Source organism: Mustela nivalis (assembly GCF_964662115.1).
Source record: "Mustela nivalis genome assembly, chromosome: 1".
In the NCBI taxonomy this organism is placed as follows: Eukaryota; Metazoa; Chordata; class Mammalia; order Carnivora; family Mustelidae; genus Mustela; species Mustela nivalis.
The window spans coordinates 146,986,241-147,011,554 of NC_139020.1; the positions used below are offsets into that span (position 1 = coordinate 146,986,241).

General features: G+C 37.3%; 1 protein-coding gene across 2 annotated transcripts in view; it reads right to left on the reverse strand.

The window, feature by feature from the left end:
• Positions 1 to 25,314, reverse strand: part of CTNNB1 (catenin beta 1) — a 40,328-nt gene that overhangs the window by 5,801 nt on the left and 9,213 nt on the right. For both annotated transcript variants that reach the window (XM_082725022.1, XM_082725021.1), the window contains exons 2-10: positions 7,580 to 7,640; positions 6,916 to 7,143; positions 6,462 to 6,715; positions 6,076 to 6,314; positions 5,785 to 5,986; positions 4,548 to 4,692; positions 1,309 to 1,412; positions 888 to 1,226; positions 463 to 621 (exon numbers count right to left, since the gene is read on the reverse strand). In XM_082725022.1, the coding sequence (XP_082581148.1) occupies positions 463 to 621; positions 888 to 1,226; positions 1,309 to 1,412; positions 4,548 to 4,692; positions 5,785 to 5,986; positions 6,076 to 6,314; positions 6,462 to 6,715; positions 6,916 to 7,143; positions 7,580 to 7,592 (1,683 nt within the window). In that variant the 5' untranslated portion in view covers positions 7,593 to 7,640. The remainder of the gene's footprint in view (positions 1 to 462; positions 622 to 887; positions 1,227 to 1,308; positions 1,413 to 4,547; positions 4,693 to 5,784; positions 5,987 to 6,075; positions 6,315 to 6,461; positions 6,716 to 6,915; positions 7,144 to 7,579; positions 7,641 to 25,314) is intronic.

The window sequence follows — 25,314 nt, forward strand, 5'->3', positions numbered from 1 at the left end:
TTTGTTAGTATTCTTAGGTCTGTAAAAAAGGTTTCAATCATTCCTGGAAGAGACAGTAAACTTACATACTTACAGGCAAACTCATGTTCTAATGGGGAATAAGGGCTCTGAAATCAGATGGACTTGGATTCACATTACGGTTCTGCTGCTTTCTAAGGTGAACCTCCCCATGGATTAAATGAAAACATTATAAGAAGTGCCTAACCCCACAGCAGTACATCACAACTATACTCTCTTTGTAAGACTGATGATGCAATGGAAAAGTCAAAGGCTTCACTATGAGCCACATTATTCCTTATTCTTTTCTGCAGCCACAGAAACATGCCAGTTTTTTTTTAAACCATTAGCAAATAGCCCTGCAGCCAGGAAAATGGAGGGAACCAATGACCAAAGACGTTCAGGATCCTATGAATTTATGCATTCCTTTTAAATAGCCAAGTGTCACTATTCAGATCTACCTACCACAAACTGCTGCTGTGTTCCGCCCATAGATGTACGGCGCTGGGTATCCTGATGGGCACGAACCAGCAACTGAACTAGTCGCGGAATAGCACCCTGTTCACGCAGAGGTGCATGATTTGCCGGACAAAGGGCAAGATTTCGAATCAATCCAACAGTAGCCTGTAGATAAGAAATAAATAAATAACGGGCCTGTAACTCAACAAAATCATCATCTTAGCCTAAAAGTCCCACCACACTAAATCTACTGGTGTCACCTGAAAGTAGCACAGACTAAACAAATACTTCGGAACCCCATCCGGGCCATACCTCCCAAGTACTAAGGAACGGACTCGTACTTGACAATCTATTATGCTTAGATAGCTATCCAAGAGCTAGAGGTGGCTCATTTTCAATTCTGCAACCTTCTATTTTGCTTGGCAGTTTACCTTTATCAGAGGCCAATGGGATGGAGGGTGCAGGAGTTTAACCACAACTGGTAGTCCATAGTGAAGACGAACAGCATTCTGAGCCATCTCTGCTTCCTGGTGTCGGCTGGTCAGATGACGAAGAGCACAGATGGCAGGCTCAGTAATATCCTCCCTGTCACCAGCTCGAAGGACAGTACGGACAAGCGCCTCTATACCACCCACTTGGCAGACCATCATCTTGTTCTTATAATTATTGCAAGTGAGATTAGAAAGAATTCCAGCTGCACAGGTGACCACATTTATATCATCTGAGCCCAGAAGCTGAACAAGGGTCCCAAGAAGACCTTCCATCCCTTCCTATGGACATAAAAACAAATGCTCAGTACCTATTCATCTTACTTAGTTCTGTCACCAAGGCACTGGCATACTCAAAATTTACCTGTTTAGTTGCAGCATCTGATAGATTCCTAAGAGTCCAAAGACAATTCTGAACAAGACGTTGACTTGGATCTGTCAGGTGAAGCCCTAAAGCTTGCATTCCACCTAGAATGTGAAAAAAGATCTAAGGTGATGGCCATTAGCTGGTAATTCCAATCAGCACTGTCTTTTCTAGGCTTAGAGAGTATCCCTCTTCATTGCCAAAGCTTATCCCCTCCACCTAAGTCCTTTGTTTCATTTGCTAGGACATTGCTCAGTTCCCCCTTTCTTTTCCAATTCACCTCAATTAGTGACAACTTCTGTTGAGTATCTATTGTTCTTTCTCTATGTGGAGAAAGCCTTCATTATCTCCACTATCCTTCTTAGGTAATATTTATATTGTTTATTTCCTTTCAAACATTCAATTGTCTCAAAATATTCACCTATTTTGAGATGAAGCTGTACCAGTGAGCAAAATACTCCAAGGTCCCCACTCACATAGAGTTTATAGTCTAGCTGGAGGCAGACAATAAACAAGTACACAGTTAATAAACTGAAACTACATAGTATGTGAGATGGTATTAAGTGCTATGGAAAAAAAAAAAACACAAGATGGTGGGGGCTACAATTTCAAGTAGTGTAATTAGGTCACCTCAGAGTGAAACTGAAGCCTGAGCAAAGACCTGAAGCAGCTATGTGAGACCAATTCAAAAACACACTGGAATGCTTATTACGAGAGACTCTGTGGAACGTACTGACTCCAAAAGTATGTGCCTGAAAGGTTTGCAACCTTTCGCCACTTAGGAGCCTAAGGAAGGACACTTATAGTGGTGAAGTCTAAATAGAAGCTCACTTTCCCACACAATGGCCTAACTTCACCCATCTCTCTCCTACTGAAGTCCCTTCTGAATGTCCTGAGATACTTTCCCTTGAGTCCTTGTTCATCTGTTCAGGTCTGTTTTACTTTTCATTTTATTATTTTTAAAAAATCATACGTAGGCTCCATAACCAATATGGGGCTTGATTTCATAAACCTGGAGATCAAGAGTTGCATGCTTTACTAATTGAGCCAGCCACGTGCCCCTTTCGAGATTCTGTAATTTTAAAACACTACTTCCTCTACCTCCACTACAGGACAAGGATCATCCCCATCTGGTTCCTTCCTCATAACAGCTCCAGCTACTAACAAACAGAATGACCTGCAAAAGGCTGATGCCCAGTACTTGTTCAATGACTACCTTCTTTCCCACAAAGATTTCATTCCCTCCCTTGACTCTTCACTCTCACAGGGTGTATTCTTAACCCCAAATATCCCATTAGAACAGCCTATAGACTTTAAAAGCACACAACTGTATTCAGCAGGTCTAAGGGAAAAGTCCTATGCAGATGCCTCTGATGCACACATCCACTTTCCTCGTAAGCTGACAGGTCAACTTGAAAATCTCTAGCCCAGTCTTCCCCTGCATTTTAGGACCATACACTTCTACCCACCTACCGCCGTCTCTGTCAGCTTCTTAAATTATCTTGTTTCAAATCTTTACCAATCCATTCTGGTAGTTGCATTTATCTTAATGGTACCAATGTTCTCCCCACCACAAACCACATCGGGTTGCACCTTTAACCCCTAAGTTACTATATTCTATGGGTTCTTTTGGAAACCTCAAAACTGTCATCCTTTGCGGTGTATTTTTAATAACAAACTGTTTCGTTTGTAGAAGTCTGTAACACATCTCTGTGGCCTGGTCTGCTTGTCTTTGGTCATTCAAACTGTCACACACTGTTAGTTATTAATATTCCAAAACACCACACTGTGATGCTGTGCCACCGCTTAATAACCATCAGTAACTTCTCATTTTCTATTAAGACAAAGGCCAAATTCTTCAGCATAACCTTAAGGTACCCTTTAGAATTTGGATCCCACCTAGTACTGCAAAATGAACTAAATAGTCTACATCTGTGGTTCTAAAGCTGGGAAAAAAAGCACAAATGAACATCGTAAAGGTCTAGAAAGTCCTATAAGATATGGGCCCTTATCTAACCTCTCAATCTCATTCTGGGCTACTCACCCATTACTCATTAAATTCTAGTTACACACATTTCCTCTTTAGCACTTAGAGATTAACAATCTCTTTCTCACTTTCAGGACATAGCACATGTTTCCTCTCTCTGCCTGGAAGGCATCTAATCCCCACTTCTCATATAGCTAACAGGTGCTTTCTTATCCCGCATTCCCATTTTATGTCCCCTTCTCAGGCAAGTACCCCCATCCCCATTAATTCTGTATCAGTATTTGCTGTTTCTCACCCTACACAGAATTCATTCTAAGTTGTAATGCCCCCATCTTTTGCATATTTTTGTCACCCTCACCAGAATGGAATAAATACAGGGACTGTATCTGCTTGGTTATCTATCCCATGTATACCACATGCTTATTTTAGTGCTTGAGACACAGATGCTGAATGTTTTCAGAACACACAAATGAACATCAGAATAACCTGGCTAACTTCTTAAAATGGAAGATACCTAGGTCTTCAGTCCCATATACATTTCCAGCTACCCACCTGTCACTGCACTCCACAAATTCTGATTATGTCCAAAATTCTGCAATTTTTGCAAGCACTCCTCCTATTTCTGGAATAGCTGGCAGAATTTTATCTCCTTGCTGAGTATGAATGCAGCCACACCTGTCCATCCCAGTGTCAGCTGCCATCCTGTGTAATCATAATGCCCCTCTCTCCCACAAATTCTCAAGTAAAATTATTCTCAACAAGTGAGAAAAATAGGTGTTACCAACCCTATGCTTTACTCCCAGTATTTTCTTCTATTAAATGCTTTCATATTTTCCCTCTTCCAGTTGTGATATAAAGCTTGGTTTAAGAGTCCAGGTAGATCCTGTTAGGTGGGTTACAAAAAGGAGAACTGATGCTAGGTAGCTAAAGAATAACTGTAGCCTTGTGATAAAAAAACAAAAGGCCCTAGTTGGTCCAGCTATTCCTTTCCTCTGCTACTGACATGCACACAATATAAACTACCAAGTATCAGTCATCATTTTTGATGGACAGTAAGAACTCTGCCTAAACTAGGCCTAAACAGCACCAATGCAGGTGTCAAGCAGCACATATACTTTGAATGTAATCTTGGGTGCAAACTGGTTCTATTCAGTTTCAGCCCACTAAGGTCAAGGTGTATTACCCTTTTCCTAATACAAGTAATCTAATCAGAACTGCAAAATGCTGTACAAATGACACTCAGAATACTTACCTGCTTCTACAATAGCTGGTTTATTACTAGAGCAGACAGACAGCACCTTCAGTACCCTGCTTGTGGTCCATAGTAGTTTCTCATAAGTGTAGGTCCTCATTATATTTACTAAAGCTTGAGGTCCACCACTCGCCAGAATGATCAGCTAGAAAGATAAACATGTTGTTAGCTATGGAATCTTCACCATATGACGAAGAAAAGCCACATTACCAACCTATTTTATTAAAGAAGCATTTCAGCCAGCTTGCCACTGACCTAAATGTATTCCTGGACCCCATAACCCAGATCCCCAAACTGAAGCCATGTTTAACCCCTCCTTCTACAGCATTCCACTCAAATTCAAGTATTCCAGTACTCCCAAAAAATAGCAACTCTGCCCCAATTTTCTTCCTCCCACACTGGTCAAAGCAAAAGAAACAAAGAGAAACCATGTTGGTATGCAACAGTAATGCCCAGATAGTCATGCTATATCAAAGTGGATCTGTTGAAAATCTGAACCAGAATAGGCACTTAGAACTCCTAGATTCGGCTCTTGGCTTTTCCTAATTGTTATTCACCTACTTAAAATGAGGTATCATCAAATAATCATTCATTCTTGTCTTTTACTTCCCTGCATACTCCCACCTCCAAACTATCCTGATTTTTGAAAAACAAATCTCATCACTTCATGCCTCTGCTGATACTGAACTGCTCTCCATTACTCTTTGAACATTTTCCACAAGGCCCTGCAGAACCTGCACTGCTGATACCTAAGTCTCATCTCAAACCTTTCCTCTTCACACTTCATAAACTCGTCCCTCTCCTTCATCAGTAGGACTTTCCAAGGTGTCGTTTCCTCTCTCTGACCTTCACCTAATCAGTCTCTCCTCATCCTTGAGAGCTGAACTCAATTATCATTTCCTCCTACAGGTCTCCCTGAACCTTCAAAACAGGGTCTAGTTCACATACAAGCTCTTATAGCCCCTCTATTTCCTTGGAATACATTAATTAAATAGTAATTACGTTATTACCTCAGTGCCTATCACCCACCTAAGAATGAAAGCTCTAAGTCTGCCTACTTTATCCCTATCACCTAGCTTCATACAGAAAAATACTTAAAGAAAAAGAGATGTCCAATTTTTTTTTCTAATATGTATACAACAGGTGAAGCATACAAAGAATGTGCTAGAGTCTATAGAAGGACAGGACACTGGATTCCCTGATGCTCCATGAACCACATTCAGAAAAGTACTTTTACCTTGCTTTCTTGATTGCCGTAAGCTAAAATCTGAAGGCAGTCTGTTGTAATAGCCAAGAATTTAACATTTGTTTTGTTGAGCAAGGCAACCATTTTCTGCAGCCCACCAGCTAAACGCACTGCCATTTTAGCTCCTTCTTGATGCAATAAAAGGTTGTGGAGAGTTGTAATGGCATAAAACAACACAGAATCCACTGGTGAACTAGGAAGAGGAAAAAAGCCTCATCAGAAATGCTGTGATGGCACTCTTCTCCTTCTTAGCTTCAAGCACTGTGACCATGTTTTTCTTACCCAAGCATCTTCACCAGGGCAGGAATGCCCCCAGACTTAAAGATGGCCAGCAATCCCTCACGATGATGAGAAAGATTGTGCAAGGTCCCAGCAGTACAGCGAGCTGTTTCCACATCATTTGTATTCTGCATGGTGCGTACAATAGCAGACACCATCTGAGGAGAACGCATGATGGCGTGTCTGGAAGCTTCCTTTTTAGAAAGCTGATGGACCATAACTGCAGCCTTATTAACCACCACCTATAATGTATAGGAATCAAGAAACAGCATTAATTTTCAAAAACATGCCTTTCAAATACTAAAGACTGATATTGGTGGACATTCAGAGGCTCCTTCCTTGAGAGCTTCCTTCAGAGCAGATTAAAAGCTAGCCATATCGTTACTTACCTGGTCCTCATCGTTTAGCAGTTTTGTCAGTTCAGGGATTGCACGTGTGGCAAGTTCTGCATCATCTTGATAGTTAATCAAATTTACAACTGCGTGTTTCAGCATCTGTGATGGTTCAGCCAAACGCTGGACATTAGTAGGATGAGCAGCATCGAACTGTGTAGATGGGATCTGCATGCCTTCATCTAACGTCTCAGGGAACATTGCAGCTCGCACCCTCTGAGCTCGAGTCATCGCATACTGACCATCAATATCTGGGAAAGATAAATTCAGCACTCACAATCCATAATTCAGCATTCACCTGAATTTGTGCTACCCTAAGTGGTAAGGTAACAGTGCAATCACTCCCCTCTTTTACCACACCATTTTATTTAAGTGATTACATGCTAACTGTTTTAAAAGAATCATTCTCAAAACTGTCTTCTGACTTTTACTAAGGCAGTAACACGCTTACCAGCTACTTGTTCTTGAGTGAAGGACTGAGAAAAGCCCTGCTCCCACTCATACAGGACTTGGGTGGTATCCACATCCTCTTCCTCAGGATTGCCTTTACCACTCAGAGAAGGAGCTGTGGTAGTGGCACCAGAATGGATTCCAGAGTCCAGGTAAGATTGTTGCTGCCAGTGACTAACAGCTGCTTTTCTGTCTGGCTCCATGGCCATGTCCAGCTCCATCAAATCAGCTAAAAAAATCAAACAGCATTAGTATTATCACCACAGAAATGTTATCTTCATTTAAAAATCTGTTCATATGACCCACTGAAATATTGTTAGGAATAGTCAAATCTGAAATTCAGCCAGTAACAACAATGATAGCCAGGATTAGCTCAGTGATGAAATATCTACACTCTTAGGGGACCACCACCTAACAGTTACTCACTGAATTAGTGGAAGAATGGTACTGCATCCAAACGCCAGAAGCAGTCATCCAGACTAGATTCCTGCTGGTGGCTTGTTTGCTATTTCACCAAGCCATTAGGAGGAGTAAGCAGAAAATGGAGCAAAAGGTAGCCTGACAAGTAAGCAGGGAGAGAGTAAAGCAGGGGGATCTGAGCCAGACTGGGTTAATGGAAATGAAGCAGAGCCCTGATTCAGGAACTAAAGGCTTATGATACAAACCTTGGGTAGCCATTGCCCACACAGGATTTTCAAAACCGTTGTATGGTATGCTTCAGATACCCTAGAAGAGTTAATCAGGTCATTAGGATTTAATTTTAAATTAATTTAATTTATAATCTTATAAATTTTATTTATATTTTACTATCAATATAAATTTTAATAAAATATAAATTAAATAATAAAATAAAAATAAAAACATATATTAATATTAAATATTTGTATTTTATTATTTTAAAGTTTGTTTTTAGTACTTTTCAGTCACTAGGATGGCCTCCTAAACATCATGGACTACATCCATGAAAAGTCCCAAATCTCCTTTTATCATAAATGTGAGAATGAAACCCAGACTCTACAGTCTCTTCCATACCCTCAACCACAGCTCCACCACTGCTGAACCTTGAAGTAAAAATTCCTCTTTAATAAGAACCTCTTAAGTAGAAATACAAATTCGTTATTCAGTATGTCAGAAAGTATAATTATTTTTGCAGATACAGAAAATTTATAATGAAAGTCAAGGTGGGGAGGGGGAAACTACTCAAAATCAACTCCTCCTTGAGTTCCCAAAAGCCCTTTGTTCCTTTTTAACTTCATTCACTGAGAAATTCAGAGATCTTTCTAGCCAGTGGAATTGGACATGGGATTTAAAAAAAAAACACCAGATTTTCACTGAATGGTTTTTCTTTCCTGATATAATACAATGCCATCTAAAATACCTTCACACAGCAGGTTTTGGTGACTGGATCATACACTCAATTTCAGATCTTTTACTAAAAAGTAAAATTACTTTTCAAATGCAAGTTTGCAACACAAAAAGCACCTTTTTGGTTAAAATTTTTTCTAGCTCAAATTTATAGCAACAATCTTTTATAAATATTACTGACTAATGCTGTTTTGATCATTATAAAAAACTTAATCATATACATCTATATATCTATATAGATATATATCTTAGCATCTATGTTTGCCTTCTGGCTTTACTGTATAATAGTCAAAAAGAACACTGAATCACATGGGAAACTACCTGCAAATGAGAACTGTTTAAAGGCTCATGGCCACTAGATATTCCTAATAAAAAAATTCCTTTATCACAAAGGATTCCCTTAAACAAGTTTATCTTGCACTACAATTACATATTGGGTTTACCAATATGTAGAGATATGGACTAAAATACTTAAGTGTGAGGGGCACCTGGATGGCTCAGTAGGTTAAGCCTCTCCTCTGCCTTTGGCTCAGGTCATGATTTCAGGGTCCTGGAATCGAGCCCCGTGTCGGGATCTCTGTTCAGTAGGGAGCCTGCTTCTGCCTGCCTCTCTGACTACTTGTGATCTCTCTCTCTCTGTCAAATAAATAAATATTTTTAAAAATGAAAAATAGAGTTAAAAAACACTTGAGAAGTGTGTATTTTATCAATGTAAAAAGGAGTCTAAAAAGTTGGAAACTACATTCTAAAGTCCTATTTGATCTATCTAAAGGAAGTGTGTATTAATTATTCCTGAAATTGCTCTTCTAGTTCTAGATTTTCGTAACCACAAAGATCCCCTGACACATAAAGATGACAAGAGTTGTGGATACAATTGTTTTAGTGTCCATGGCAGAAACAATTGACAATCTTTGTACACAGCAAAATGAAGGACAGAAAATAATAAAGGTGGTTCCTGTCAATAAGTATCTTTTAAGATACCAAGTGGGATTATGTGTTTAAGGTTTTGATTCAGAGTAGGGCATAGAAACTTGCTTGAATTTTTATGAACATTCTAGCATACACAAGTGATCCACAGACCACACTTTGAGAAATACCAAGTTCTTCACTAATCGATGCTGCATTTTAGCTTTTATTCTTCTGCCTCTCTGGAAACTGAGTTCTCCAGTCCAGTTCCCAGTGTATTTCTGGGAAAGGCGACCTAACACGCGTTCTACATTGAGCGCCTCCTTTGGCTAATGAATGCTACAGGGCTCAGAAACAAACTAGTCACTATAATATACATAAATAGTATGTGTTAATCAACTGTTTATGCTATTGGTAAGGCTTCTGGTCAGCAGCAGGCTATTAGTAGTTAAGTTTTTGGCAAGTCAACAGTTATATGCTGTTCTTCAAGGATCTAGTACACATGGCTTCAAGGAAAAAAAAAACATTTATAGTTTAGTACTGTTTCCTTGTTGATGCAAAGACAAAACATTAAGTCATGTTACTGCATAAAATCTGTTTATAGGGGCTGATCTGTAATTTGACTGTAATCTATAATGATTTTATGGAAAAAAGCAAGCTGCTATTCCAAACTGACAATATCAATTTGTATGTTGGGGACCTGTAAATACTATTATTTTTATAGCACTTAAATTTTATGCAGCATATGAAAAAATTATTCTTGTTCTTCACTACAATCCTATGTGTGAAGGAGGCCAAGTGTCAATCCAGCAGGCTGAGAAATAGAAAGTAGGAAGGAAAATGGGGATTTACATAAGCAACAGTATAACCAAATCACTCCTACATTACTCTGCAGACAAATCCAAAATTTCCAAAAATATGAGAACTATTCATTTTAGAATTTTCTTTAGAAACTGAATATACTGTCTAAAGAGAACTAGTCCAGAATCTTGCCCAAAAGGAGAGCCTTCCTCAGTCTTCCTCTGGACAGACCTTTCAGCCCAAGGGCTGGCTTCCCCTCCACCACACCCTGCCAATCATTAGGGGCCCAACATATCAGAAAACCCTCCAATATCAAAGGAAGAAGTTCAAGAAAAATCAACAGAAAAACGGACTCCAGAGCAACACAGAATTTTTAAAAAGGGTTAAGGATGGGAAAGGAAACAGAACGTTTCAATTTATTATTTTTGGAAAAACCCTCTTAAAACATTAAGGAGAAAGATGCTCAATATACAAAAGAGAAGAAACAAGATGATCAACCTAGATGATCAAAGTTCCAACCACTGGGCATTTCAGAAAGAATTAGGAGAAACAGAAATAGGGAAAAGGCTATTAAGTTCCAACTCAAGATGAAGGGAGGATAGTGCTAATGAATTATGAAGTACTAAATGCTCCCAGATGCAAGTAATCACTAACTACAGACTACATTACAACGCCTTGTGTCCTGCCAGCTTTACCACCACCAAGTGGTACTTTAACAAAGAAAGAAGATTGCCAGGATCGCCAATTTTTCCAGTTTAGTAGGTAACGGATTCATGGATCCTTCCTTATTTTTTTTTTTTTGTTGTTATTTAAACAACTGTACTCTTTCCAGTTATCTCTAAATTTATCTATTTTTGATTTAAAAATCTATAAGGTTTTAATAAGATATGGAATTAAAAAGATATATCCTTTATATGTTAATAATTTCTACCTAGGTGAAAGTTCATCTTGATCCAGACCTTCAAAGTATTGGTCAAAGTATGGTCAAAGTATTACCATAAACATTTTCCTTCAGCTTTTCTAACAGGACTACTTAAGCATTCTAGGCTTTTCTTTTTTCTTATTAGGAAAAATTTCAACTATTCTGGAAAGTAGACACAACTCTACAATGAACACCAACATCACCTATACTTAATGACTGTTGGTATTATGCAATATTTGTGTCCTCTCACAGAATAATTTCAAAGTACGTCACATGCATTAGTTCATCATGTGGCTACAAAAAGGGTTATTTTTTTGCAAACCAGAAAATTTTTATAAAAGATTAGCCTTACTAGCTGCTACTCGATTCACAAAGAGTGAACTGGAGCCTCTACTTTAAAGTACCTTGTGTACTTTAAGTGGCCTTCTGTCAAAGTCTATGTGAGAATTCTTAGTATGACACAGGTTTCACACTGAAGTTTACTTCTCCAGTTCCCCTCAGGACAAAACATCTTAATTACCTGAGAGTTCACAAAATCTGAGTATTACTAACTAGGAGAAACTTTGCTATGTAAAAATAAAGCAGATGTATTATAAAGCCACATTTTTATACTGGCAGTTCATGCAAACAACTGACTTTCCAAAAACCCATACTGAAAGAACCAAGGCCAATCACTTAACTCTGTTTTCTTAAATAAGAAAACACAACTTGACTTCAGGAACATAAAAAACTTATGAAAAATCCTCAGAGATTAAGAATAGTTCTAAGTAAAATCTGCTTTGTAAATCTAAAAGCATACACATATGCATTTTTATTAACCATCCCTACTAATACTTTGCCAATTAAAAAATTTATAGTCTCCTCAAATCTTCCTGTTTGCACACTTCTTATTCATCAGGAACACTTCTAAATCACAGCTTGCTCCAGTTTCCTTCCTACTTTTACTCCTCAGCTATGTCTGAGTATTCTGAGGAGTCTTCCTATACCAGCTGATAAAAAACAAGTATCTAATGACACTTTTGCTCCTTCAAACTCCTTAATATTAATGGCCTTTGTGTTATCTTTAAATACATTGGCATAAAAATGACTACCAGAATATGAACTGTGATTAGGAAAAATTAGGACATTACCCAAATGATCTCTCTTCTTTTTATTGTCTTCCCTATTCTCTACCCTACCTATAAAGTAATACATATATATGCTTAGTATAAAATATTTTTGTCATTTGCATAATAATGATACACCATTAATGACACTTGGTATATTTAGTATTTTATAAATTTACTATTAGATATTCTTTTAATATAAACACGCAAAACCAAATTCCTCGTATTGTACACATTAACAAAATATTTTCATCTATACTGCATCATTTATATGTAGTATAATGTAACCAAATCTCCCATTCTTGAATATCTAGTCCTCCCCCATTTAGTTTGCTATTCAAACAATGCTGAATAAAAATCTCTGCATATGAATGATTCTCTTAGTTTCTTCCATGGGAACTGCTCCACTACTGGGTTAAAAGAGTAAGAATTTATAAGGTCTTTGATACACAGTTCCATAATACTGATGGAGCATAAGCAGACATTTTCACAGAAGGCCCTGTATAAGTGGCCAGCCTACGAAGCAAGGTACGCAGCCATCAACTGTTACCTCCAGACAACCTGTTATAGCCATGTCCATCCAATGTACACACCACCCAAGTCTGCAAGTTTTTCTAAATTCTGAGATTAAATGCTTAATTTGTTTGTTCGCCACATGTAGCTTTTTTGGCTTGCCAGATTCTTAATGCTGTCCTTTTATATTTTTATAAAGTACATGCAGATGTTATAAAAAGCTCCTTAAATAATCGCGGATACAGCATATTTATGCCTCCTGTGTATATCTGAAAACATGATTTATACTTAAAATAATTTGACTATGGTAATATCCTTTACACTTCTGATATATCCTTAGTCTCACTGATAGCTTTGCACAGAATTTTAGGTCAGTAACATTATCTGGATCCTTCATAAAGCATGTTTATTTTATTTATTTAAAGATTGTATTCATTTATTTGACAGGGAGAGAGAGAGAGAGACAGTGAGAGAGGGAACACAAGCAGGGTGACTGGGAGAGGAAGAAGCAGGCTCCCCGCAGAGCAGGGAGCTCCATGTTGGGGCTCAATCCCAGGACTGGCATCATGACATGAACCAAAGGCAGGTGCTCAATGACTAAGCCACCCAAACACCCCAAAGAGAATGTTTTAAAACACACTTTCACTTTATTCACTCTGAACAAATCACTACAAAAATCAGCCTATATTAAGCTATATTAAACTAAGGAAGCAAAAAGATATTTTAAAACACAGCTATTTCAAAGTACATAAGTACATAAGAAATAGCCACAGGCACGTTTTTATAATTTCCAAATATAATTTTATGCCAGCTAAGTTAAAAAATCAAAATGTTTACGACTGCTGATGCAGTAAAAGTATGATTACATGCTAGCTTCTTAATATGTGGGTGCAAAGGGAATCAGGAATGAAAGGTATTAAAGATGTCTTCAACCCTTCAGCATTTTTAAAAAATCAAATAAATACCTCAAAATTACATATATCTCTTAATCTGGGTCACCGGTGAATACATGACTATTTGTTACATTATTCTCTATATCTTGCAGAGCAAAAAATAACTGGTTAAAAATAAGGAAATAGCTCTACACTGGTATTTCAGGTAAACTCCAAATATGATTTCAAAATATAAGAAAATCTTTGTACTTCAGTATTTTCAATTAAAGTGGAACTATTCAGAAAAGACACAAGTATTTCATGTACACTTTTGTCAAACCAACTAAACCTAACAAATTCAAGTCTCAAAGATGAGGATAAAATAAATACTCCTGTCTCCTTAGAGGCAGCAGTCATAAAAGCTAATCAGCAGGCCACAAGTCTTTTTTATAAGGCTAAAAAGTATAAGCTATGTGGGAGGGTCTCTGTTTCCTGAAACTGAAAATCTTGTTTCTCTCAAGTTCACAAAATGATGATTAACTAAATACTTTTTAACTTGAGGATTTTCTTTGTTAACACTCTAGAGACATTTTTACACCCATTTTAAGGTACAGTGTGGTAACGCTGCACAGAGAATAGTTCACAGTTCAACTAGACTTTTAATAAAAGAGACCATTATGTACAAACTACTTTCCTATGTACAAAATAGGTTAGAAAAATATAATCACAAAAAGATCTCATTCATAAAAGCGACACTAAAAACAAAGTACATACAAGATTAAATGGAATTACATTTTTTGGACTGGAAAGCTTTTGCTATTGTTGATTTTCTCTGACTTTAGTTTGTAAGTTTAATGTATCCCCCCCAAAAGTCTCAGAGTTCTTTAGCACTGAAAATGGTTCTTAAGTTCATCTGGAATAGGAGTATAAAGATGATAATAATAATAAAAAAGACAAATAACTATGAGAAGGGACCGATTTGATCAGATACTAAAGTACATTATAAATCACCAGTCACAGCAATTAAAGAATTATATAATTGGGATATGAGTGGATAAGACTACTGTAATCAGACAATACCAAGATATAATCTGGCAATTTAATAAATGAAATAAGTGATACTTCAAGTAGTGGGAGGCAGGTGGATTATACAATTAACAGTATTAGGAAATGGGCTTGTCATCTAAAAATCATTTCTTTTATCCTTTTTCATCTACTTTCATTTCACTGTATTAAAATTAAGCCTACATTCATCAAATATTTACATGTAAGAAATAATACACAATGAGATAAAATAATGTATATATAAGTAGGGGTGATATACAATAAACAATGGTAAAAAAAAAACTAATAGAAGCATGACCTGAAACTCTGAAACTGGCAGGACCATTAGTGTATGTACATAAAATTTCTACATTCCAGGCCAAAAAAAACCATACAAAGTAACTTTAAAAATGACATGCTGGACACAAGACAGGTGAAACAGGATTAAAGGATAATATCCATATTACACAAAGAACTAAGGAGAAAATCAGTAAGAAAAAAACATTAGGTAAAGGGCAAGAACCATCATTTCAAAGGAAAAATAAAAAGCAACCAATAAATGTACACAAAATAGAAACTCATTTATTTTTTGCTATCAGACTAGTAAAGATAACCATCAGTTTGTTCTCTATGGTTAAGAGTCTGTTTCTTGGTTTGTCCTTTTTTTCCCCCCTTTGCTCATTTTTTTAAATTCCACATGAGTGAGATCATATGAGATTTGTCTTTCTTTGACTTACTTTGCTTAGAATTATGCTCTCTCCATATTGTTCCAAGTGGCAATAGTTCTTTCTTTTTTATGGCCGAGTAATATTCTATTACATATATCAACTACATCTTTATCCAGTTATGGGTCAGTGGACACTTGGGCTGTTTCCATAGTTTAGCTACTGTAAACAATGCTGCTATAAACATAGGGGTGCATATATCTTCTCAAATTAGTGTGATTGTATGTATTCTTTGGGTAAATACCCAGTACTGGAATTACTGGATCATATGGTAATCCTATTTTAATTTTTTGAGGAAACTCCATACTATTTTCCACAGTGGCTGCAGCACCACTCTGCATTCCCACCAACACTCCAAGAGGGTTCCTTTTTCTCCACATCCTTGCCAACACCTGTTTCTTGTAAACATGGATTTTTTTTTTAATAGTACAGTACTGTAATCAAAGTATTTTCTCTTATGGTTTTCTTCACATTTTCTTTTCTCTAGCTTACTTTACAGTAAGAATACAGTATATAATACACTCAACACATAAAAATGTTTTAATCCTCTGTTATTAGTAAGGTTTGTTTTTTTTCTATTAACAGTAGGCCATTAGCAAGTTAAGTTTTGGATGAGTCAAAGTTATGCACAGACTTTGGACTGTGTGGGGTCTGATGGCCCTAGTCCCATTATTCAAGAGTTAACTGCAGTTAAACTGGCAGAAATTTTCTGGAGGATAAGTTGGCACTACCCACTAAATATAAGTGTAAATACTCTCTTACTTTAAAATTTCATTTTTAAAACAGAAATGCATTATGCAGGAATATTCACAGAAGTATGCTAAAAGGTCTGCACAGTGAAGCATTCATACAAATTGCTGGAAATTACTCAAATGCTCGTCAACAAGGGAATGAGTAAAAAATAATTTATCTATTAAATGGGATGTATTTTCATTCACTGAACAAATATTTAACACCTTTCATGTTACTGGCATTGCAATAACAGTGAATAAGAGTCGGCAAGTCAAGGTCACACATCTAGTAAAGCTTGCAATCTACAATTAGAAAGTTAATAAAAACAAAACAATTTAAAAGAGCGAGAACTGCTGTAAAGGAAATAAACAAGGTGAGAACAGAATAACGGGTTGAGGACAAAGATTACTCTGGGTAAGAGTGAGAGATGATGGAATAACATTTGAGCAGAGGAGGAGGAACCAGTCAACTAAAGATGGGACAGAACATTTCATGCAGAGAAAAAGAAGAAAGGAAGATAAGCTATTTGGTAAAGGTACTAAAAGGTCACCAGTGTAACAAGAAGTCAGGGAACTATGAAAAGAGGAACGGCCAGGTCAAAAGGGATACAGAATAAAATCCAAAGTGCACTAAGAAGCCACTGGAGGTGCATGTACTTTGATTTATACTTTTTTTCTTAGTTTTAAAAAGATTTTATTTATTTGACAGAGAGAGAGAGAGAGAGATGACAAGCAGGCAGAGAAGCAGGCAGAGAGGCAGACGGGGGCGAAGTGGGGGGAGCAGGCTCCGTGCTGAGCAGAGAGCCTGATGTGGGGCTCAATCCCAGGACCCTGAGATCATGACCTGAGCCTAAGGCAGAGGCTTAACCCACTGAGCCACCCAGGTGCCCCAGATTTAGACCTTTTAAAGTTCACTCTAGTATCTCCATGGATAAAAAAGATGGTGAGAGGCCAAAAGAAAAGCAGGGACATCAATCAGGAAGCTACTATAAACAAAATCAAGTGAGAAGGGATAGTATGTAGCCATTAAAAATAATGAATTTTTTAGGGAAAAAAAATTCAACACATATTTGTTATGCAAAGCATTTGTATATTTTCAGATTTTTTGGCATACATTCCCAGAATTAAATTTATGTATGTAATACAATGTATTAGGAATGATACATGTCCAAGAAAATATATCATTTAGCCCCATATGTGTTAGCCAGTGATACTAACATTAAGGAAATATTTTTATGTATGAAAGGTAAGTGGCCTATAAAACAAACTTTCTGCAAAAGAATGTGGAACCTCCTCAGCCAACCATTAGTACCGCAAGAGGGGGAAAAAAAACTAAAAAAACCCCAAATTCTTTGGAAAAATAATGTTTTCTAAAAGCAAGAAAATCAAACATTGCACTTTTTAATAACTAGACAAATAACATTTTATTTAACTATACAAATTTTCCAATTTTTAGTAGTTTAATAGAGATTTTCATTCAGTTCTTGTTCTATTAAAATGGCACTACTGTAAGAATCAACTACACCACAAAGTAATGCCAGATCTGATTAATTTATTTTGAATATTGTTTTACAGCATTATTTTAAGATGCTGCCTTGTAAAATCAGGTAAACATCTAATTTTGCCTTTGACATACTTAGCAACACTTAGCAACTTGAGTTCTGAGTCTAATGTTACCCCACTAAAATCTTCCCAGAAACCTCGTAAAGTAGGCAACATTCCCCCAAATAATCAGATTAAAAGCCTGATGAGCAGCAGTTAATAGAAGAGTACAGCTAATAAACTGCTCAGTTAAAATTCAAATCCAGGTCTAATGTTTAAGCTCAGAGTCATGTGCCCCCCTCCTTTTTAAGATTTTGTTTATTTATCTGACAGAGATCACAAGTAGGCAGAGAGGGAGGAAGAGACAGAGAGGAGGAAGCAGGCTCCCCACTGAGCAGAGAACCCAGGAGAGCGCAGGACCATGACCCAAGTGGAAGGCAGAGGCCTCAACCCACTGAGCCACCCAGGTGCTCCAGCCCTTTTAATCATATCATATATCCCACTCTCACCCCAAAGCTAAAGGCAATTTGAATTTAACAATGTTGCAGATCACTGCAAGAGAAAGGACAGCAAAAAGAACTACACTCTTTGAACAGTGACTACAGGAAGAAAAATAAATAAATAAATAAAACTAAGATGCAAATCACTACTACTTCATATTGATTCTGTGCCTAGCTAGATGGCACTGCTGCTGACAAGAAAATGCAAAATTTTCAAACACAAGCTTATTATGCCAAGGAGACAAAATAGTTTATTTCAAGAAAGTTTCCAGATGTTAACCTCTAAGATCCCGCTACAGGAAGAATTAGCAATGGACTCAATGACTTCTACAAGTAATTAATGTGTTACTTTATACCCCTTAGCAATAACCTTCCTCTTAAAAAAAGTTCAATGTGTGAACTCAATGAGAGCTGGGGCTGTATCTTTCTTTTCTCATTGTATCGAAAGTGCTTAGCACATACCAAGCTTTTAAATAGGTTGATGGACTAAAGGTGTCAATAAGAAAGATGTTCAAAAACTAGACAGTAAGACAAATGAGATATAATAAAAAGGCTTAGATAACCAACGAACAAACCTATGAGACTTCTTAAATGCCTTTAAGGAACATGAAGGGTTCATTTATGAAGAACGTATCTCATTTGAAACAGAGGTCAGCAAACTTTTTCATAAAGGGCCAGATAATAATTTGAGCCTCGGTAGGCCGTAAAACGGACTGTACCAAAATAAAAAGCTTTGCACAGCAAAGGAAACCACCAATAAAACGAAAAGACAATATACCAAATGGGAGAAAATATGTGCAAATGATATATCCAATAAAGATTAGTATCCAAAATATATAAAGAACTTACACAACTTTAAACCAAAACAACCCAAACATCTAATTAAAAACTGGACAGATGACCTGAATAAACATTTTTCCGAAGACCTACAAACAGCCAACAGACACATGAAAAGATGCTCAACATCATTAATCATCAGGAAAATGCAAACCAAAACCACAACGTGATAGACAAGAAATAATAAGTGTTGGCAAAAATGTGGTGAGAAGGGAACCCCTGTGCACTGTTGGTGGCAGCAGAAACTGGTGCACCACTATGGAATGGAGGTTCTTCTTGAAAAATTAACAGCAGAAATACCATATAATCCAGCAATTCCAAAACTAGGTATGTATCCAAAGAAAACAAAAACACTAATTGGAAAAGACATATGCACCCCATGTTTACTGCAGCATTATTTACAATAGCCCAGATATGGAAGCAACCTAAATGTCCATCCGTAGATGAACGGATAAAGATGTGGTATATATATACACACAAGGGGACATACTCAGCGATTACAAAAAAAACAAAAAACAAAGGAATCAGTGCCATTCATAGCAACATGGAAGGGACCGCTTACAGAGAATTAAGCAGAGCAAATTCAGACAAAGAAAGGAAAACACCATACGATTTCACTTGTACGTGGAATCTAAAAACAAATGAGAAAAAAAAAAAAAAAGCAGAAAGATTTATAAATACAGAGAACATGTGGTTGCCAGAGGGAACAAGAGAAGAATGGGTGAAATAGATGAAGGAGATTAAGAGGTACAAATTCCCAGTTTTATATATATATATATATATATATATATATATGTATTTTTTCCCAGTCATAAAATAAATACATCACAGACATGAAAAGTACAGCATTGGAAACATAGACAATAATAAAATAATACTGTAAAACCATTGTATGGTGACAAATGGTGACTATGCTTATCATGATGAGCAGTGAGTAATGTACAGGATGTGCAATCTCTATGTTGTACACAGGCAACTAATACATTATATGTTAGCTATACTTCCAGCAATAAAAATGTTTCTTAAAAAAAGATCTTGGTTGCAACTACTCAACTCTATTATAACATGAAAGCAGCCAGACAATGTGCACACAAGCACGGCTGTATTCCAATAAAACTTTACTCATGAAAATCGCAAATTTGCAATTTCATGTAATTTCACATGTCATAAGATCTTATCCTTCTTTTGACTTTTTAATCAGCCATTAAAAAAATGTAAAAACTATTCTTAGTCCTCAGGCGATACAAAAACAGGTAGAGGACAGTAGTTGCCCTTTCCCTCACTGATTACATACTTTCACTGAGGACAAACCAAATGCAACCGAGTTTACATTTATTTTTTAAACATCTTACTTATTTGACAGAGAGAGACAGAGTAAGAGTGAGTGTGAGTGTGCATGGGGAGCGGCAATGAGAGGGAGAAGCAGGCTCCCAGAGCAGGGAGCATGATGTGGGGGCTCGATCCCAGGATCGTGGGATCATGGCCTGAGCCGAAGGCAGATGGGTAACAACTGAGCCACCCAGGTGCCCCCTGAATTTACATTTTTAATTAAGTACATTAATCCTAAATGTGAAGACCAGTAACAGAAAGGGTTAAATTAAGTAAGCTAACAGGTTGCTGAGAGGTCACATACTGGTTTTTGCCTGCACCTCCAAAAAACAGGTTATGTGAAAAACAAAACTGGAACAAATGACATATGAAAGCCACAAGACCATTTATTTGGGAAAAATATTTCAGGCCATTAATTCCAGGTATGGATAAAACCAGAATTAGGCCTCAATATATGTATGCCTTTTAAAATCTTTTTTACTATAAAGATCGCCAGGTTTGCTTGAAGAACCCTTTAAACTGGTTATCAGATCCTTGCTATGATTCTAACCTGGAAATTTGAAAAAAAAGGGGGGGGGGGCGGACTCCACTCCATCCCCACAGTTCCGTAACCCAGTAGGGCTGGGATACGACACTGGCCTAGCATTTTTAAATGTTTAATGTGTCATACATGTTGCCGACAATGCTACTGCCAGCAAGGGGCTACAGCCGTAGATGAAACATATGATCCAACTGATGTATATATAACCATCAGCAACTCAAGTTAAATAATAAAACAAATGGGACTCCACAGAATAACCACAGGGTCAGCTCTGTTAAGAAACAAATTTCATAAGGACAACACGAATACTTACTGTAACTTAAAAAAAAAAAAAAAAAAAAGATTTTATTTATTTATTCAAAGAGTGAGCACAAACAGGGAGGGGCAGAGAACAAGGGAGAGAGACTCTCAAGTGGACTAAGCTCCAGAGCCCCACGAAGGCCTTGATCTCAGGACACTGAGATCATGATGAGAGCTGAAATCAAGAGTCAATGTTTAACCCACTGTTAAACCCAATGTTTAAGCCCCCATTCTTATTAATCTTATTAATCTTTAGCAACCTTCTATACTACTCTCCCAAACAGAAGGATTTTTTGCTGCTTTTGGCAGCCTTACCACAGTAACAGGTTTCATAATCATAAGGCTCTCATATTTAGAAAGAATAGCAGAGTATTATAGAAAGTACAGTGAGCTAGGAAGCTTTTATTTTCAAGATGTGACTACTTTCATTATCTCAATACAAAAAAAAACTTAAGGAATAGCTCTAAATCTCTGTTCTACCTTAAGTCCAAAAATACACCAACAAATGAGTCATAACCTGGAGGTATATATGAATGCCTCACTGGCATATTATGTTCTGTTTTCTCAATTTGCCAATTTTGATGTTAATCAAGATTTTCTGTTCCACAAGAAAGTTCCCCCACAATCCCTTCATTTACTGAAAAGTTCAAGGATATAGCAATATCAATGGCATAAATAAAACATATGTTAGATTTCATTAACAGACTCTGGTTAGACAGTAGTGATTAAAGCAGACATGGTCCTTGCATCCTTGATAGGGAGAGACAGATTACTGAATAAACAATTACAAAAAGAGCTTTGTGTATAAGCAACAAATGGGAGAAGGGAGGACAAGTGGAAGGTCCTACCTATAGTGGCCAAAGGCTTCTGGAAGATAACCTTCAAAAACTGAGACCTGAAGAATGATGCAAAAGAGACAGCAATATGAGGAGCAAAGCAGGGTCATTCCAGAAACAGAAGTAACATGTGCAGAAGCCCAGTCATGAAGACCTGATCACCTTTTTTAAGAATGAAATCTTGAGACCAGTGTTTAATTACAATGGGAAAGTGAGTGCAATGAGATGAGGCTGAAAATAGCCAGATCCTGTAGCATTCTTTAGCCTTTGGTAAGAAATGCATTTTTTCCCTAAGTGCTACTGAAAGTTCACGAAAGGATATAAAGTGGTGAATAACAAAATCCCACTTTTTAAAAGATTTTATTTATCTATTTATTTGATAGAGTGTGTGCACATGCGTGCAACTGCAAGTGTGCAAGGGCAGGGGGTGAGAGGTAAGGAGCATAGAGGAAGGATGGGGAAATACTCTCAAGCAGACTCCCTGTTGAGCACGAAGCTCATGGCAGGGCTCAATCTCAGGACTCTGAGATCATGACCTGAGCTGAAACAAGAGTCTGGATGCTTAAGTGACTGAGTTCCCACTCAGGTGCCCCAATATCCCACTGAGTTTTTAAAAGCTGGTTTTGGTTATAATGGGAAAAAACTGAAAAGGGGACAAGAAATAATGAAAGGAAACCTGTAAAGAAATTATAACAAATAGTCCAGGTGATGGTGGTAGTTTAAGCTAGGGCAGTAGCACTAAGCACAAAAAAAGATCTACACTGGAAAAATACTCTGGAAATAGACAACAGACTGGCTGTAATAAATGAGAGAAATTGAAGTTGGGTAAGAGAAATTCATTAAGAATCTTAAGTACCTGGGTTGAGCAATTAAGTTGTAATACTGCGTTTAGCGCAATGAAGGGAAAAAAAGCCGCAGAGGGTGTATTTCTAGAACTGCACTGTCCAATTCAATAGCTACTTTACATTTACATTTAATTTTATTAAAAATGTAGTTCTTCAGATTGCCATATTTCAAATGCTCAAGCACCACATGGCTACCATACTAGACAATATAGATACAGAACATTCCCACTACTACAGAAAATTTTACTGGTGATTGCTGTATAGGAAGAATAAAGAAAAAAATAAATAAAAATAGAAATAAAGTATCAAATGCTGGGAGTCCAGCAAGAATAAAGCTGAAAAGTATCCATATGGTTGGTCAACATGCAGGTCCAATAGTGAGCTCAAGCAGAGCATGAACTGGAATGGGAGATGGAAAGTGGAGACATATCCATAAGATAGGGACACACTGTGAAATGGAACAGACAAATAAATGGGGCATTAGCTGGAGGAAAGCAAAGGGTGTCCAATTCTAGAACATTCACCCAGCCAACAACCTTTACTGACCACATATAACTTCCAGACACTCTTCTGGATACCAGGGATATAAAACTAAGACAAGACCAGGAGAGAAAGTAAAAACAAGCAAGTAAACAATGTTTCTTCAGAGTATAAGTGCCACAAACCAAGTAAGAGAATATGATAAAACAAAAATGAGTGAACAGAAAAGACTTCAATGTAGAAGTGGTATCTGAACATGAGCCATAACTGACAAGAAGAAACCATCTCTGCAAAGGTCTGGAATATACCTATATGCTATTGGGAATGATCCAAATAAGGTGGTAATACTCACTCAACACATATTTACCAGTCCACTACTGTGCAGCATGCCTGTAGGCAATGGGAAGAAAACAGCCAAGGTCAAAGACAAAAATCCGTCTTTCTGGAGTTTACATTCTAGTAGACTAAGAAAGAAGAAAAATAACAAAACAAAATATTATGTTACAGAGTGATGAGGGCTAAAGAGAAACATAAAGCAAGAAAGGAGATAGGAAGTTAGGTAAGGACTGTAATTTCAAACAGGACAGCAAAAAAAAAAAAAGCCTGAAAAAGGTAAGGAAGTGAGCCATGATATGGCGCATGCTTGACCAGTTGGAGGAAAAGTATTAAGTATCACAGAAGAAGAGAAGGAAAAAAGTAAGTGCTAAAGAGTGCTGAACAGAGTGCCTTTACTGAATGAGATGGTAAGCACCTGGAGGTTTCTGAACAAAAAATTTACATGATCTATTGCTTTAAAAGGATTACTCTGGCTACTGTGTTGAGAATACACTTTAGGGGAACAAAGGTATAAGCACGGAGACCCGTTAGAAGGCCTGTGCAGTAATCTGGGCAAATGATCACAATGGCATGGTTCTAGGAAAAAAAAAAAAAATGGGTTTTGGAAAGGGAAAGCAGACACAACTTGTAGACAGAGTCTGGATATGCTGTGTGACAGAAAATGAGTCAAGAACAATATTGTTAGAAGTTTGAGTCACTGGAAAGAATCAGGTGCATTTAGGAACAACTTAAGAGAAACAGTCTTACAGGAAACTGGGAGCTCAGTTCTAGATGTATTATGTTTGTAATGCTTCTTAGACACCCCAAATTTTTTTTCAAAATAGCTGGATATTAGCATATAGAGTTCAGGGGAGAAACTCAAGCTAGGGATATAAATTTGGAAGTTATCCACAAACAAATGTTATCTGTTTAAAGCGGTAGGACTGGTGGGTATTCGGACAACAAAAAAAGAGAAGTCCTAAAGCTAAACTCTCAGCCACATCCACAAAGGTCAGAGAAATAACAGAAAAAGCAAAGGAGACTAAAAAGGAACCACCAGTGAAGTATGAAGAAAACTGCTAGCAGACACGGTGGCCTAGAAGCCAAAGAAAAAGCATTTCAAGCCAACTGTGCCAAATGCTACTAATAGGTTAAATGAAATGAGGATTGGAAATTTTTGACAGTGGTTGCTGGTAGGGGTTTTAAAGGGAGAGTGAATATTAGCATATTTTTCAAGGTATTTTGTGTAGGTGGTAGGTGAAAGGAGAGACAGGAAGAAAACTGTTTTAAAATGAGATAAACAAAATAATCATGTTTGTATGCTCATGGGAAGAGCTTAGTAGAGAAGGAAAAACCAAAGATGCAAAAGAAGGGACTGATAAGAGTAGTATTATTCTTGAGACCAAGAGGGAATGGGATCTAGTACACAAATGAACTGGTCTGTCCTTATTTTGGAATACTACAGTTCATCCACAGTGACAGAGAAAGAGCACAGTCACAGATACAGGAGCATGCAGGTATTCTTTCAATTATTCAGTATGCTTAGTGAAACAGAAAAGCAATGGCATTAGATGAGTGAGGATAGGGAGGAGGTGCTGTGTTGTCTGAGAAATAGAAGAAGATAAAGTCCTAGAAGAGGGTCAACTAATAGACCAGGGACCATTGGGCATAAAGCCAGAGAAGGACAAAGTTGTTGAGAGTATGTGTAAGAAAGTGATTATGATTCAACATGAAATTTCAACTGGGTATAAGTGAGGGTGAGGGATACTGAAAAGCTTAGATGTATAGATTTTAGGCTCTGGTAGAGGTGAAGGGCTGCTGGAACTGAAAGTATTTACTAGAGGAATACAACAGTGGCATACCTGAAAAGAGATTGGAGAGGATACAGTT